We start from the raw sequence: 17,285 nt of genomic DNA, 5'->3' as shown, positions 1-17,285 counted from the left end.
AAGAATTAAAATTGTTTTCTAAGATTACTTAAGAGCCATGATCTGATTAAATTTTTAATATATTTATTAATAAATTTTTTCAAAAATTAAACCTTATTATATATGAGACTTAGAAGTCTAGATAAAATAAATATAAATTAGTTAGTTATTCACTTTCTCTCATATACTATTTACATATTTAAAATTTTTTGTCCTGGGACCTCTCTGGCAGTCCAGTAGTTAGAACTTTGCCTTCCAATGCAGGGGGTACAAGTCCGATCCCTGGTTAGGGAGCTAAGATCCCACATGCCTCGTGACCAAAAAACCAAAAACATAAAACAGAAGTAATATTGTAACAAATTCAATAGAGACTTTAAAAATGGGCCACATCAAAAAAAATTTTTTGTCTTAATATTAATATATTGGAGTTTTTCTTATTTCTTTCTAGATTAATATTCTGAAATTATTTTTTCTTTTATCTCTACTATGTTCCTGAGGTCTGTGATTTCATTTCAGAGTTTTTCTAATTCTGATTTATGTTGTTCTTTCACTTCTTATGGCATTTAAAAAAATTCAGAACACTTAATATTGTTAAGATGGCAATACTACCCCAGATTCCACTGGCTTATTGACATCTTGATCATGAATTTATGTGGATATGCAAGGGATCCAGACTATCCAAAAAATCTTTTTTTTTTAAAAAATAAATAAATTTATTTATTTTTATTTTTGGCTGCATTGGGTCTTCGTTGCTGCACGTGGGCTTTCTCTAGTCATGGCAAGTGGGGGCTACTCTTCATTGTGGTGCACGGGCTTCTCATTGTGGTGGCTTCCCTTGTTGTGGAGCACAGGCTCTGGGCACGCATGCTTCAGTAGTTGTGGCATGCGGGCTCAGTAGTTGTGGCTCGCGGGCTCTAGAGCACAGGCTCAGTAGTTGTGGCACACGGGCTTAGTTGCTCTGCAGCATGTAGGATCTTCCTGGACCAGGGCTCGAACCCGTGCCTCCTGCATTGGCAGGCAGATCCTTAACCACTGCGTCACCAGGGAAGTCCCTCCCAAAAAATCTTGGAAGAGAAGAAAGTAGGATTTACACTTTCCAATTTCAAAACTTACTACATACCCAAACTTATAGGGTGCATTGAAAGCAGTGCTAAGAAGGAAGTTTATAGCTGTAAACACTTAAATTAGAAAGAAAGATCTCAAATCAGCCTTACTTCGAGGAACTGAAATAAGAATAGTGAACTAAGTCCAAAGAGAGGAAAAGGAAGAAAATAATAGAATAGAGCAGAAATAAACAAGTTAGAGAACAGAAAAACAATAGAGAAAAACCAATGAAACCAAGAGTTAGTTCTTCAAAAAGATTAACCAAAGTGAGAAAACTTCAGCTAGATGAAGAAAAAGTAGAGAAGACTCAACTAAAATCAGAAATGAAAGAGGGGTCTGTGAACAATTGTACACCAACAAATTGAGTAACCTAGGTGAAATCCTGAAAGCACACAATCTACGAATACTGAATCATAAAGAAATAGAAAATCTAAAGAGACATACTAGTAAAAAGATTGAATCAGTAATCATAAACCTACTGACAAAGAATAGCCTTGGATCCAGTTGCTTCACTGGTGAATTCTACTAAACATTTAAAGAAGAATTAACACCAATTTCCCTCAAGCTCTTACCAAAAAATTGAAGAGGAAGGGACACTCCCAAACCTTTTCTATGAGGGCAGCATTACCCTGATACCAAAGCCAGACAAACAGTGCAAGAAGAGAAAACTAGATCAATATTTCTGATGCCTGTTGAGGCAAAAATCTTTAACAAAATAGTAGCAAACTGAATTCAACAGCTCATGCAAAGGATTATACACCATTACCAAATAGGATTTATTTCTGGAACGTAAGGATGGTACAACATGTAAAAATCAAGCGATGTAATATGCCACATTAACAGAATAAAGAAAAAAAACCATGGCTGTCTCAATTGCTACAGAGAAAACACATGACAAAATTTATTACCCCTTCATGACCAAAACACCCAAGAAACTAGGAATAGAAGGAAACTACCTCAGCATGATAAAGGCCATATGAAAAGTCCACAGCTTCCATACTAAATTGTGAAAGACTGAAAGCACTAATTTTGCTACATTCCATAAGTTTTGGTATGTTCTGTTTTTTTACTTCATTTGTCTTAAGATATTTTCTAATTTCCCTGTAATTTCTTCTTTGACTCATCGGTTATTTAAGTGTATGTTGTTTAATTTGCAGATGTTTGTGTATTTTCTACTTTTCCTTCTGCTGATTATTTCTAATTTCATTCCTTTGTGATTGGAAAAGATACTCTCTATGATGTCAGTCATTTAAAATTTATTAATACTTGTTTTGTGATCTAATGTGGTCTGTCTTAGAGAATATTCCATGTGTACTTGAGAAGAATGTATATTCTGCTGTTGTTTTGTGAAATGTTCTCTGTATGTCAGAGAAATCTAATTTGTCTAGAGTGTTGTTCAAATCTATTTCCTTATTGATCTTCTGTCTGGTTGTTCTATCCATTATTGAAGGAAGGGTATTGAAGCCTCCCATTAAAATAATATTGCTGTCTATTTCTCCCTCTGTCAATGTTTCCCTCATATATTTTGGAGGTCTGATGTTTGGTGTATAAATATGTATAATTGTTTATCTTCCAGTGAATTGACCATTTTATTATTATATAATGTCCTTTTTGTCTCGTGACAGTTTTTCACTTAAAGTCATCCCTACTTTCTTTTGGTTACTACTTGCATGGAATATCTTTTTCCATACTTTCACTTTCAGTCTGTCTGTGTCCTTAGATCTAAAGTGAATCTCTTGTAAGCAGCAAGTCAGTGGATCATAATTTTTATCCATTCAAGCTATCTATGTCTATATTATTGGAGAGTTTAATCCATTTACATTTAAATTACTGATAGGAAAGTATTTATTATTGCCATTTTGTTACTGATATTCTGCAAATGTTTTGGGGGTTTTGACCCTTGTTTCCTCTCTCTTTCTGCCTTCACTTGTGTTTCATTTTTTTTTAACATCTTTATTGGAGTATAATTGCTTTACAATGGTGTGTTAGTTTCTGCTTTACAACAAAATGAATCAGTTATATATATACATATGTTCCCATATCTCTTCCCTCTTGCGTCTCCCTCCCTCCCACCCTCCTTATCCCACCCCTCCAGGTGGTCACAAAGCTGATCTCCCTGTGCTGTGCGGCTGCTTCCCACTAGCTATCTACCTTACGTTTGGTAGTGTATATATGTCCATGCCTCTCCCTCGCTTTGTCACAGCGTACCCTTCCCCCTCCCCATATCCTTAAGTCCATTCTCTAGTAGGTCTGTGTCTTTATTCCTGTCTTACCCCTAGGTTCTTCATGAAATTTTTTTTTCTTAAATTCCATACATATGTGTTAGCATACGGTATTTGTCTCTCTCTTTCTGACTTACTTCACTCTGTATGACAGACTCTAGGTCTATCCACCTCATTACAAATAGCTCAATTTCGTTTCTTTTTATGGCTGAGTAATATTCCATTGTATATTTTTGCCACATCTTCTTTATCCATTCATCTGATGATGGACACTTAGGTTGTTTCCATCTCTGGGCTATTGTAAATAGAGCTGCAATGAACATGTTGGTACATGACTCTTTTTGAATTATGGTTTTCTCAGGGTATATGCCCAGTAGTGGGATTGCTGGGTCATATGGTAGTTCTATTTGTACTTTTTAAAGGAACCTCCAAACTGTTCTCCACAGTGGCTGTATCAATTTACATTCCCACCAACAGTGCAAGAGGGTTCCCTTTTCTCCACACCCTCTCCAGCATTTCTTGTTTCTAGATTTTTTGATGATTGCCATTCTGACTGGTGTGAGATGATATCTCACTGTAGTTTTGATTTGCATTTCCCCAATGATTAATGATGTTGAGCATTCTTTCATGTGTTTGTTGGCAGTCTGTATATCTTCTTTGGAGAAATGTCTATTTAGGTCTTCTGCCCATTTCTGGATTGAGTTGTTTGTTTTTTTTGTTATTAAGCTGCATGAGCTGCTTGTAAATTTTGGAGACTAATCCTTTGTCAGTTGCTTCATTTGCAAATATTTTCTCCGATTCTGAGGGTTGTCTTTTGGTCTTGTTTATGGTTACCTTTGCTGTGCAAAAGCTTTGAAGTTTCATTAGGTCCCATTTGTTTTTTTTTTTTTTTTTTTTTTTAAACATCTTTATTGGGGTATAATTGCTTTACAATGGTGTGTTAGTTTCTGATTTACAACAAAGTGAATCAGCTATACATATACATATGTTCCCATATGTCTTCCCTCTTGCGTCTCCCTCCCTCCCACTCTCCCCATCCCACCCTTCCAGGCTGTCACAAAGCACCGAGCTAATATCCCTGTGCCTTGCGGCTGCTTCCCCCCAGCTATCTACCTTACTACGTTTGTTAGTGTGTATATGTCCATGACTCTCTCTCGCCCTGTCAAAACTCACCCTTCCCCCTCCCCATATCCTTAAGTCCGTTCTCCAGTAGGTCTGCGTCTTTATTCCTATCTTACCCCTAGGTTCTTCATGACATTTTTTTCCCTTAAATTCCATATATATGTGTTAGCATACGGTATTTGTCTTTTTCTTTCTGACTTACTTCACTCTGTATGACAGATTCTAGGTCTATCCATCTCATTACAAATAGCTCAATTTCATTTCTTTTTAAGGCTGAGTAATATTCCATTGTGTATATGTGCCACATCTTCTTTATCCATTCATCCGATGATGGGCGCTTAGGTTGTTTCCATGTCCTGGCTATTGTAAATAGAGCTGCAATGAACATTTTGGTACATGACTCTCTTTGAATTTTGGTTTTCTCAGGGTATATGCCAAGTAGTGGGATTGCTGGGTCATATGGTAATTCTATTTGTAGTTTTTTAAGGAACCTCCATACTGTTCTCCACAGTGGCTGAACCAATTCACATTCCCACCAGCAGTGCAAGAGTGTCCCCTTTTCTCCACACCCTCTCCAGCATTTATTGTTTCTTGATTTTTTGATGATGGCCATTCTGACTGGTGTGAGATGATATCTCATTGTAGTTTTGATTTGCATTTCTCTAATGATTAATGATGTTGAGCATTCTTTCATGTGTTTGTTGGCATTCTGTATATCTTCTTTGGAGAAATGTCTATTTAGGTCTTCTGCCCATTTTTGGATGGGGTTGTTTGTATTTTTGTTATTGAGCTGCATGAGCTGCTTGTAAATTTTGGAGATTAATCCTTTGTCAGTTGCTTCATTTGCAAATGTTTTCTCCCATTCTGAGGGTTGTCTTTTGGTCTTGGTTATGGTTTCCTTTGCTGTGCAAAAGCTTTGAAGTTTCATTAGGTCCCATTTGTTTATTTTTGTTTTTATTTCCATTTCTCTAGGAGGTGGGTCAAAAAGGATCTTGCTGTGATTCATGTCATAGAGTGTCCTGCCTATGTTTTCCTCTAAGAGTTTGATAGTTTCTGGCCTTACATTTAGGTCGTTAATCCATTTTGAGCTTATTTTTGTGTATGGTGTTAGGGAGTAATCTGATCTCATACTTTTACATGTACCTGTCCAGTTTTCCCAGCACCACTTATTGAAGAGGCTGTCCTTTCTCCACTGTACATTCCGGCCTCCTTTATCAAAGATAAGGTGACCATATGTGCGTGGGTTTATCTCTGGGCTTTCTATCCTGTTCCATTGATCTACCTTTCTGTTTCTGGGCCAGTACCATTGCTGTCTTGATTACTGTAGCTTTGTAGTATAGTCTGAACTCAGGGAGCCTGATTCCTCCAGCTCCGTTTTTCGTTCTGAATATTGCTTTGGCTATTCGGGGTCTTTTGTGTTTCCATACGAATTGTGAAATTTTTTGTTCTAGTTCTGTGAAAAATGCCAGTGGTAGTTTGATAGGGATTGCATTGTATCTGCAGATTGCTTTGAGTAGTAGAGTCATTTTCACAATGTTGATTCTTCCAATCCAAGAACATGGTATATCTCTGCATCTATTTGTATCATCTTTAATTTCTTTCATCAGTGTCTTATAATTTTCTGCATACAGGTCTTTTGTCTCCTTAGGTAGGTTTATTCCTAGATATTTTATTCTTTTTGTTGCAGTGGTAAATGGGAGTGTTTTCTTGATTTCACTTTTAGATTTTTCATCATTAGTGTATAGGAATGCCAGAGATTTCTGTGCATTAATTTTGTATCCTGCTACTTTACCAAATTCATTGATTAGCTCTAGTAGTTTTCTGGTGGCATCTTTAGGATTCTCTATGTATAGTATCATGTCATCTGCAAACAGTGACAGCTTTACTTTTCCTTTTCCTATTTGGATTCCTTTTATTTCCTTTTCTTCTCTGATTGCTGTGGCTAAAACTTCCAAAACTATGTTGAATAAGAGTGGTGAGAGTGGGCAACCTTGTCTTGTTCCTGATCTTAGTGGAAATGCTTTCAGTTTTTCACCATTGAGGATGATGTTGGCTGTGGGTTTGTCATATATGGCCTTTATTATGTTGAGGAAAGTTCCCTCTATGCCTGTTTTCTGCAGGTTTTTATCAAAAATGGGTGTTGAATTTTGTCAAAAGCTTTCTCTGCATCTGTTGAGATGATCATATGGTTTTTCTCCTTCAATTTGTTAATATGGTGTATCACGTTGATTGATTTGCGTATATTGAAGAATCCTTGCATTCCTGGAATAAACCCCACTTGATCATGGTGTATGATCCATTTAATGTGCTGTTGGATTCTGTTTGCTAGTATTTTGTTGAGGATTTTTGCATCTATGTTCATCAGTGATACTGGTCTGTAGTTTTCTTTCTTTGTGACATCCTTGTCTGGTTTTGGTATCAAGGTGATGGTGGCCTCGTAGAAGGAATTTGGGAGTGTTCCTCCCTCTGCTATATTTTGGAAGAGTTCGAGAAGGATAGGTGTTAGCTCTTCTCTAAATGTTTGATAGAATTCACCTGTGAAGCCATCTGGTCCTGGGCTTTTGTTTGTTGGAAGATTTTTAATCACAGTTTCAATTTCAGTGCTTGTGATTGGTCTGTTCATATTTTCTATTTCTTCCTGATTCAGTCTTGGCAGGTTGTGCATTTCTAAGAATTTGTCCATTTCTTCCAGGTTGTCCATTTTATTGGCATAGAGTTGCTTGTAGTAATCTCTCACGATCTTTTGTATTTCTGCAGTGTCAGTTGTTACTTCTCCTTTTTCATTTCAAATTCTATTGATTTGAGTCGTCTCTCTTTTTTTCTTGATGAGTCTGGCTAGTGGTTTGTCAATTTTGTTTATCTTCTCAAAGAACCAGCTTTTGGTTTTATTGATCTTTGCTATCATTTCCTTCATTTCTTTTTCATTTATTTCTGATCTGATTTTTATGATTTCTTTCCTTCTGCTAACTTTGGGGTTTTTTTGTTCTTCTTTCTCTAATTGCTTTAGGTGCAAGTTTAGGTTGTTTATTCGAGATGTTTCCTGTTTCTTAAGGTAGGATTGTATTGCTATAAACTTCCCTCTTAGAACTGCTTTTGCTGTGTCCCATAGATTTTGGGTCGTCGTGTCTCCATTGTCATTTGTTTCTAGGTATTTTTTAATTTCCTCTTTGATTTCTTCAGTGATCACTTCGTTATTAAGTAGTGTATTGTTTAGCCTCCATGTGTTTGTATTTTTTATAGATCTTTTCCTGTAATTGATATCTAGTCTCATAGCATTGTGGTCAGAAAAGATACTTGATACAATTTCAATTTTCTTAAATTTACCAAGGCTTGATTTGTGACCCAAGATATGATCTATCCTGGAGAATGTTCTATGAGCACTAGAGAAAAATGTGTATTCTGTTGTTTTTGGATGGAATGTCCTATAAATATCAATTAACTCCATCTTGTTTAATGTATCATTTAAAGCTGTGTTTCCTTATTTATTTTCATTTTGGATGATCTGTCCATTGGTGAAAGTGGGGTGTTAAAGTCCCCTACTATGAATGTGTTACTGTCGATTTCCCCTTTTATGGCTGGTAGTATTTGCCTTATGTATTGAGGTGCTCCTATGTTGGGTGCATAAATATTTACAATTGTTATATCTTCTTGGATCGATCCCTTGATCATTATGTAGTGTCCTCCTTTGTCTCTTCTAATAGTCTTTATTTTAAAGTCTATTTTGTCTGATATGAGAATTGCTACTCCAGCTTTCTTTTGGTTTCCATTTGCATGAAATATCTTTTTCCATCCCCTTACTTTCAGTCTGTATGTGTCTCTAGGTCTCAAGTGGGTCTCCTGTAGACAGCAAATATATGGGTCTTGTTTTTGTATCCATTCAGCCAATCTGTGTCTTTTGGTTGGAGCATTTAGTCCATTTACATTTAAGGTAATTATCGATATGTATGCTCCTATTCCCATTTTCTTAATTGTTTTGGGTTCATTATTGTAGGTCTTTTCCTTCTCTTGTGTTTCTTGCCTAGAGAAGTTCCTTTAGCAGTTGTTGTAGAGCTGGTTTGGTGGTGCTGAACTCTCTCAGCTTTTGCTTGTCTGTAAAGGTTTTAATTTCTCCATCAGATCTGAATGAGATCCGTTCTGGGTAGAGTAATCTTGGTTGCAGGTTTTTCTCCTTCATCACTTTAAATATATCCTGCCACTCCCTTCTGGCTTGCAGAGTTTCTGCTGAAAGTTCAGCTGTTAACCTTATGGGGATTCCCTTGTGTGTTATTTGTTGTTTTTCCCTTGCTGCTTTTAATATGTTTTCTTTGTATTTAATTTTTGACAGTTTGATTAATATGTGTCTTGGCGTATTTCTCCTGGGATTTATCCTGTATGGGACTCTCTGTGCTTCCTGGACTTGATTAATTATTTCCTTTCCCATATTAGGGAAGTTTTCAACTATAATCTCTTCAAATATTTTCTCAGTTCCTTTCTTTTTCTCTTCTTCTGGAACCCCTATAATTCGAATGTTGGTGCATTTAATGTTGTCCCAGAGGTCTCTGAGACTGTCCTCAGTTCTTTTCATTCTTTTTTCTTTATTCTGCTCTGCAGTAGTTATTTCCACTATTTTATCTTCCAGGTCACTTATCCGTTCTTCTGCCTCAGTTATTCTGCTATTGATCCCATCTAGAGTATTTTTCATTTCATTTATTGTGTTGTTCATCATTGTTTGTTTCATGTTTAGTTCTTCTAGGTCCTTGTTAAATGTTTCTTGCATTTTGTCTATTTTATTTTCAAGATTTTGGATCATCTTTACTATCATTATTCTGAATTCTTTTTCAGGTAGACTGCCTATTTCCTCTTCATTTGTTAGGTCTGGTGGGTTTTTTTCTTGCTCCTTCATCTGCTGTGTGTTTTTCTGTCTTCTCATTTTGCTTATCTTACTGTGTTTGGGGTCTCCTTTTTGCAGGCTGCAGGTTCGTAGTTCCCATTGTTTTTGGTGTTTGTCCCCAGTGGCTAAGGTTAGTTCAGTGGGCTGTGTAGGCTTCCTGGTGGAGGGGACTAGTGCCCGTGTTCTGGTGGATGAGGCTGGATCTTGTCTTTCTGGTGAACAGGTCCACGTTTGGTGGTGTGTTTTGGGGTGTCTGTGGACTTATTGTGATTTTAGGCAGCCTCTCTGCTAATGGGTGGGGTTGTGTTCCTGTCTTGCTAGTTGTTTGGCATAGGATGTTCAGCACTATAGCTTGCTGGTCATTGAGTGAAGCTGGGTGCTGGTGTTGAGATGGAGATCTCTGGGAGATTTTCACCATTTGATATTATGTGGAGCTGGGAGGTCTCTTGTGGACCAGTGTCCTGAAGTTGGCTCTCCCACCTCAGAGGCACAGCACTGACTCCTGGCTGCAGCACCAAGAGCCTTTCATCCACACGGCTGTTTCCAGCAACCCAACTGTGACTCTGGTCCTGGCCTGGCCGCAGGCCCCACAGCAAGTCCCTCATTGATTTTTTTTGTAGTGACATGCTTTGATTCCTTTCTAATTTCCTTTTGTGTATATTCTATAGATATTTTCTTTGTGGTTACCATTTTGATTACATAAAATATCTTAAATTTATAACAGTCTTTTTAAAAATTTATTTTATTTTTGGCTACGTTGCATCTTTGTTGCTGTGCACGGGCTTTATCTCGTTGTGGTGCGTGGGGGCTACTCTTCATTGCAGTGTGCGGGCTTCTCATTGCGGTGGCTTCTCGTTGCGGAGCACAGACTCTAGGTGCACAGGCTTCAGTAGTTGTGGCTTGTGGCTCTAGAGCACAGGCTCAGTAGTTATGGCACCCGGGCTTAGTTGCTCCGCAGCATGTGGGATATTCCTGGACCAGGGCTCGAACCTGTGTCCCCTGCATTGGCAGGCGGATTCTTAACCACTGTGCCACCAGGGAAGCCCAACAATCTGTTTTAAACTAGTAGAAACAACTTTAATCACATACAGAAACTCTACTTCTTTACAATTCTACCCTCACCCTTTATATTAGTTATGTCATAAATTACATCTTTCTATATTTTATACCTAGTAACATAGATTAGTGGGGTTTTTTTAATGATCTTGTCTTTTAGATTCTATACTAGAATTTAAAGTGGATTTATGTATCAAAATTACGGTAATATAGGATTCTATGTTTTGTTCATATATTTACCTTTATTGAAGAATATTATACTTTTATATGGGTTTGTGTAGCTTTTTGATGTTCTTTCATTTTAACTTTAAGGACTCCCTTTAGCATTTCCTGTGGGACAAGTCTAGTGGTAATGAATTCCCTCCGCTTTTGTTTTTCTGGGAAGGTATTGATTTCTCCTTCATTTTTTTTTTATTACGTACAGTCAAACATATCTTTATTTAAAATTTTAATTTATTTTTGGCTGCATTGGGTCTTTGTTGCTGTGTGTGGGCTTTCTCTAGTTGCAATGAGCAGAGGTTACTCTTCATTGCAGTGTGCAGGCTTCTCATTATGGTGGCTTCTCATTGCAGAGCATAGGCTCTAGGCGCGCAGCCTCAGTAGCTCAGCAGCATGTGGGATCTTCCCGGACCAGGGCTCAAACCCATGTCCCCTGCATTGGCAGACAGATTCTTAACCACTGCACCACCAGTGAAGTCCACTCCTTCATTTGTTTTTTTTTAATTAATTAATTTTGTGCCTGCTTTGGGTCTTTGTTGCTGTGCACGGTCTTTCTCTAGTTGTGGTGAGCAGGGGCTACTCTTCGTTGTGGTGTATGGGCTTCTCAGGGCTTCTCATTGCAGTGGCTTCTCTTGTTGCAGAACGGGCTCTAGGCGTGTGGGCTTCAGTAGTTGTGGCATAGAGGCTTAGTTGCTCTGCGGCTTGTGGGATCTTCCCGGACCAGGGCTTGAACCTGTGTCCCCTGCATTGGTAGGTGGATTCTTAACCACTGTACCACAAGGGGAGTCTCACTCCTTCATTTTTCTTTTTTTTTTTTTTTTTTTGTGATACGCGGGCCTCTCACCGTTGTGACCTCTCCCGTTGTGGAGCACAGGCTCCGGACGCACAGGCTCAGCGGCCATGGCTCACAGGCCCAGCCGCTCCGTGGCATGTGGGATCTTCCTGGACCGGGGCACGAACCTGTGTCCCCTGCATCGGCAGGCGGACTCTCAACCACTGTGCCGCCAGGGAAGCCCACTCCTTCATTTTTGAAGGACAGTTTTTCCAGATACAGTATTCTTAGTTGATAGTTTTTTTTTCTTTTCTTTCAGCACTTTGAATATATCATCCCATTTTCTTCTGATCTGCAAAGTTTCTGCTGAAGAATACACTGATATTAAGGAAGCCCACTTGCTTTTGATAAGTTCGTTTTCTCTTGCTTATTTCATTTTCTTTCTTTGAATTTCAGCCATTTTATATAATACACACTATAAATGTGTCTTGATGTGGTCTCTTGAATTTTCCTAGTGGGAGTTCATTGAGCTTCTTAAATTTGTGTATCCATTTCTTTCCTCATATTTTGAAAATTTTCAGCCATTATTTCTCTAATAGTCTCGCTGCCCCTTTGCTCTTCTCCTTCTGGGACTCCTACAATGTGTATATTGGTCCTCTTGATATTCTCCTATAGTGCCCTAGGCATTCTTCATTCATTTTTCTTTTTTACTTGATGATTTCAAGTGACCTGTCTTCAAGTTTACTGACTCTTTTTGTTTTGCCTGATGAAATCTGCTATTGAACCCCTCTAGTGAATTTCTCAATTTAGTTATTGTATTTCTCAGCTCCGGAATTTCTGTTTGGTTCTTTCTTATAATTTCTATCTCTTTGTTGATATTCTTATTGTCTTCATGCATTGTTTTGCTGAATTCATTTATTTGTCTATCTGTGATCTCTTTTAGCTTGTTTACCATCTTCAAAACATCATTTAAAATTCTTTTTCAGGAACTTCACAGGTCTGCTTTTCTTTAGAGTTGGTTTCTGGAGCTTTGTTTTGATCCTTTGATTGGACTGTATTTCCCTGTTTCTCTGTATCCCTTGTGATTTTTCATTGAGATTTTGGCTTTGTAGAAACAGCTGCCTCTCCCACTCTTTACAGACTGGCTTACTACCTTCACCAGTAAGCCCAGCCAGGGGTTCTGGAACCTTTCAAACCTTTTCTTGGGATGCATCTTCTTTGGGGTTGTGTGTATGCTTTTATTTTAGTATAAATGGCTGCTTTTAACTACCTTAATTTCCTGTTTCTTCTGAGGACCTTTCAGTTTCTGTTGTATTCCTCTACCCTTAAAATTTTGCTTCTCCTGGTGCCTGCCTGTGGAAATGTATATTCTCTGCTGCTTTAACACACTGCAGTGCTCACCTGTGTTTTCAGTTGCCTCCAATCTTATATGCCACCATTCTCATCAGCAGTCCAAGCCAGATGAAACAGAAACCAGTCCCTTGGGCAGCCCCTAGAGAAGTCAGAATGTTGGACACAACTTTTACTTTTTTCCTATCCTGAGGAAGGAGCCAGAAATTAGGAGTAGCTATTCTCCCTGTCACACCTCATTACACTGGGTGTCAGGAGGGGCTAGGGCAAGCAAACTGTCACCAACTTTTAACCTTCCTGGCTGTCTCTTCTCTTGTTTATGTGCTTGTCTGGGTGCTGGAGCCCCTTAACTAGTTTTTAGAGTTTTCACAAAAGTATTTTGGTACATATAATGCTGTTAATTCAGGCTCTCTTGGGGAGAACGAGGGGCTATATCTTCCTAGTCCACTGTCTTCCTAATGTCCTATCTTCCTTTGTTTTCGGTTTTCTGTTTCCCATTTCCTGCCTTGTACTGGAGTATTTAAATACTTCTTTAGTATTCATTTTAGGTTTTTTGTTGGTATTTTGGCTATTTCTCTTTGAATATTTGTTTTAGTGTATGTTATAGGGGTTACAGTATACAATATACCTAAGCTTTCACAATCTGTTTTTACAAATATTGTAGCATTTCTTGTAAAATGAACAAACCTTGTATCTTCAATATGTTTATATTTACCTTTCCCTTTATAATTGTCATGTTTCTCATATCTACACATACTGAAAACACCACCAGACTATTATAAGCTTTGCTTTCAAGAGTCAAATATATCTGAAATAACTTAATAGGGAAATAAATGATCTTATGTATTTACCTAGATATTTACCTTTCATGATGCCATCTTTCATTCCTGAAGATTCAGGGTTTCCTTTTGTATCATTTTCCATAAGCCTAAATAAATTCCTTTAGTAGTGTTTTTTTTTCAATCAGACAATTTTTTGCCTCGGTCTGTCCCTTTCCTTTTCAGATTCTAATCACATTTTTAGATATATTACCACAAGTCCCTGAAGCTCTATTATAAAAATTTTAACCTGTACTGTTGATGAGTTTCAACTTGAATAACTTCTGTACATCTATCATGTTTACCTTTTCCTCTGTCATTTCCATTCTGCTGTAAGCTCATCCAGCAATTTTAGAAATTATATATTTCAGTTCTACAATTTTAATTTTTTCCTTTATGTGGTTTCTTTTTCTCTGGCTATATTTCTTATCAATAATTTCAAATGTGTGGTTTTTAAAAAAAATTTTAATCTCTTAGAGTATAGCTAAAATAACTGCTTTTATATCTTTGTTTGATAATTACAACATCTGGGTTGTCTCAGCATCTGCGGTTTATCTTTTACCTTGAGAGGGGATCACTTTTTTTTTGTTCTTTTTACAATTAATAATTTTAAATTGTTTCATGGACATTGTGAGTGCTATGTTGTGTTCATATGTTGATATTTTTACTTTAGCAAGGAATTGAAGCAATAAAATTTAGACTACATGTTCTGTCCTGCTGTTTATGGGAAGTAGTGTAATTCTCTGGTTCTCTAAGGCTTTGCTGTACTCGTTTGTGTCCTTCTCATGCATATGTGATTCATGTTCAGGCTAATATTTGTACTTGTTTCCACCTAAAATTAGGGAATCTCCTTCTCCGAATGTTTCCTTTCTAGGGTTCCTCTCTCACTTCCCAGTTTGGTAGTGTTCCTTGCCATGATTCTTGTAGCAGGAAACATGTTGGGGCTTTGACAGCTCATTTTTGCCCCGATATACCCGTCTGGCAAGGCTATGAGTGGTAGAGAAGGTGTCAAGAAACTCAGCCTAGTGTAGGTCATTTTATAAGGTTTCCACTCCCCTCCACAAGCCCTTTTTTTTTAAATTTACGGACCTGAGGTGTTTGATTTTTTTATTTTGTCAAGCATTTTTAATTGATATCAGAGAGGGAGATCGACTATAAGAAGTTTACATCACCATGATGCTACTAGAACTTCTTCAGTTAAGGAGTTGTTTGATGGTGAAGATGATTTTTTTCATTTATTTTCTCTTGTATCATTTTGGACTCATTGCTTTCCATTGTATTGTTACCATTTATCACAATCGTTTTTTTGCTGCTGTTTTCACAGTTTTGGCCAGTCACACCTTTGTAAGTCTTTGATGGAAACTGATGCAGGAAAGAGTACATTAAATCACTCTAGTAAAGTGTGATAAATGAGTTATGGAGAAAGTGTCAGTAACTGTTACAAACTGTATAGCTGATTTTAGAGTTGTCTAAAGTATTCATCTCTAATGAGCGATGCAATACTCATCTCTAATGAGTTGTCTAAAGTATTTATCTCTAATAAATTTTTATTTTTTTATTTTGGCTGCTTTGGGTCTTCATTCCTGTGCATGGGCTTTCTCTAGTTGTGGCAAGTGGGGGCTACTTTTCGTTGCAGAGCATGGGCTTCTCATTATGGTGGCTTTTCTTGTTGTGGAGCACAGACCCTAGGGCATGCAGGCTTCAGTAGTTGCAGTGCATGGGCTCAGCAGTTGTGGTGCACAGGCTCTAGAGCGCAGGCTCAGTAGTTGTGGTGTATGGGCTTAGTTGCTCTGCAGCATGTGAGATCTTTCTGGACCAGGGCTTGAACCCATGTCCCCTGCATTGGCAGGCAGATTCTTAACCACTGCACCACGAGGGAAGTCCTAATAAGTGATATTTTTAATTTAAAAGAAGGTACTATAGAATATACACTGTTCTTTCTTTGTCAAGGAAAACAAAATGTTTTTCTCATTTCTTTTAGATTTGAAGTCAAGGTATGAAATAATCAAATGAAAATGTACACATTTATAAAAAATATTCGTCTCTTACTCTACATCAGAAAATTCATATGGTGGGAAACCCTATGAATGTGACAAATGTGGGAAGGCCTTTAGTCAACACATAGACCTTACAGTACATCAGAGAATTCATACTGGTGAGAAGCCTTATGAATGTAAGCAGTGTGGAAAGGCCTTTAACCATGCATCCAACTTTCTATGACATCAGAGAATTCATACTGGTGAAAAACCATATAAGTGTGAGGAATGTGGAATAACTTTTAGTCATAGGATAGAACTGAGAGTTCATCAGAGAATTCATACTGAGGAGAAACTCTATGAATGTGAAGAATGTGGGAGGGCCTTTAGTTGTGCCTCACATCTTACTCAACGTGGCAGAGTTCATACTGGTGAGAAATCCTACGGATGTAATGAATGTGGAAAGGCCTTTAGTCAAGGTAGAAGAATTAGAATGCATCAGAGAATTCATAATGGTGAGAGACCCTATGAATGTAAGGAATGTGGGAAGACCTTTAGTCAAGCCTCTCATGTTGTGCAACATGGTAGAGTTCATACTGGTGAAAAACCTTATGAATGCCGTGAATGTGGGATGATCTTTGGTCGTGGTATAGATCTTAGAGTATATCATAGAATGCATACTGGCAAGAAACCCTTGTAACAAACAAGGGTTTGTTACAAGGGTTTCAAATGTAAGGAATGTGGGAAGGCCATTAGTCACGCCTCAAATCTTGTTCAACATGAGAGAATTCATTCTGGGGAGAAGCCCTATAAATGTAAGGAATGTGCGATGACACTTAGTTCTGGCTATCAACTCATTCCACTTTAGCGAATACATATTGTCATGAAACCCTATGAATGTAACGAATGTGGGAAGGCCTTTATTCATGGTAGAAGCCTAAGAATGCATCAGAGAATTCATACTGGTGAGAAACCCTATAAGTGTAAAGAATGTGGGAAGGCCTTTATTCATGGTGGAAGCCTAAGAATGCATCAGAGAATTCATACTGGTGAGAAAACTTATGAATGTAAAGACTGGGAAGGCCTTTAGTCTCACCTCAAACCTTGACAGGCATGAGAGAATTCATACTGGTGAGAAACCATGTGAGTGTAAAGAATGTTGGAAGGCCTTTAGTCATGTTGAAAGCCTTAAAATACATCATAGAATTCACACTGGTGAGAAACCCTATGAATGTAAGGCATGTGGGAAGGCCTTTAGTGTGTATGGACGCCTTACTCGACATCAGAGTATTCACAGTGGTGAGAGACCTTTTGAACGTAACAAATGCAGTAAGTCTTTTAGGCTTAGTTCAAGCCTTAAAGTACACCAGAAAATTCATACTGGAGAGAAAACATGAATTTAAGGACTGTAGAAAAGCATATATATGCAGTAGAGAATGCATAGTACATCCATACATTTATAACACTGGGAAAATTTTTGAATGAAAAGAACATGGGAAAGCTTTTAGCTATGGTTCGATTCTTATAAGGCATTAAATAATTTATACTGGTGAGAACCCCTCAGAATGTAAATAATATTTCAAATTTTTTAGTTATGACCCAAATGTTGTTCAGATTCAGAAATTTATGGTGTATTTTTATGTAACATAGGAAGGCCTTTATTAGCATTTCTCTATTTATGGATTATCAGAATATTCATAATGGAGGAAAATTCACAGAATGTAGAAATGCCCTTGTTTTTTATTCTCTATTTATAAAAGCTCTATAACCCTCATCAGTCATTATTACATTTGAAAA

The 17,285-nt window shown here is 37.6% G+C and overlaps 1 protein-coding gene across 1 annotated transcript in view; it reads left to right on the top strand.

Moving 5' to 3' along the window:
- The window catches only part of LOC116744121 (zinc finger protein 420-like), a 55,962-nt gene extending 39,077 nt beyond the window's left edge, over positions 1-16,885 (top strand). Inside the window, 2 exon segments of the mRNA XM_032613441.1 lie at positions 15,588-16,562; positions 16,564-16,885. Coding sequence (XP_032469332.1) covers positions 15,588-16,562; positions 16,564-16,885 — 1,297 coding nt within the window.
- The last annotated feature ends 400 nt before the right edge of the window (positions 16,886-17,285 follow it).

The sequence above is a fragment of the Phocoena sinus genome, chromosome 19 (assembly GCF_008692025.1).
Source record: "Phocoena sinus isolate mPhoSin1 chromosome 19, mPhoSin1.pri, whole genome shotgun sequence".
Lineage (NCBI taxonomy): Eukaryota > Metazoa > Chordata > Mammalia > Artiodactyla > Phocoenidae > Phocoena > Phocoena sinus.
This window is presented reverse-complemented; position numbering and strand designations above follow the sequence as displayed.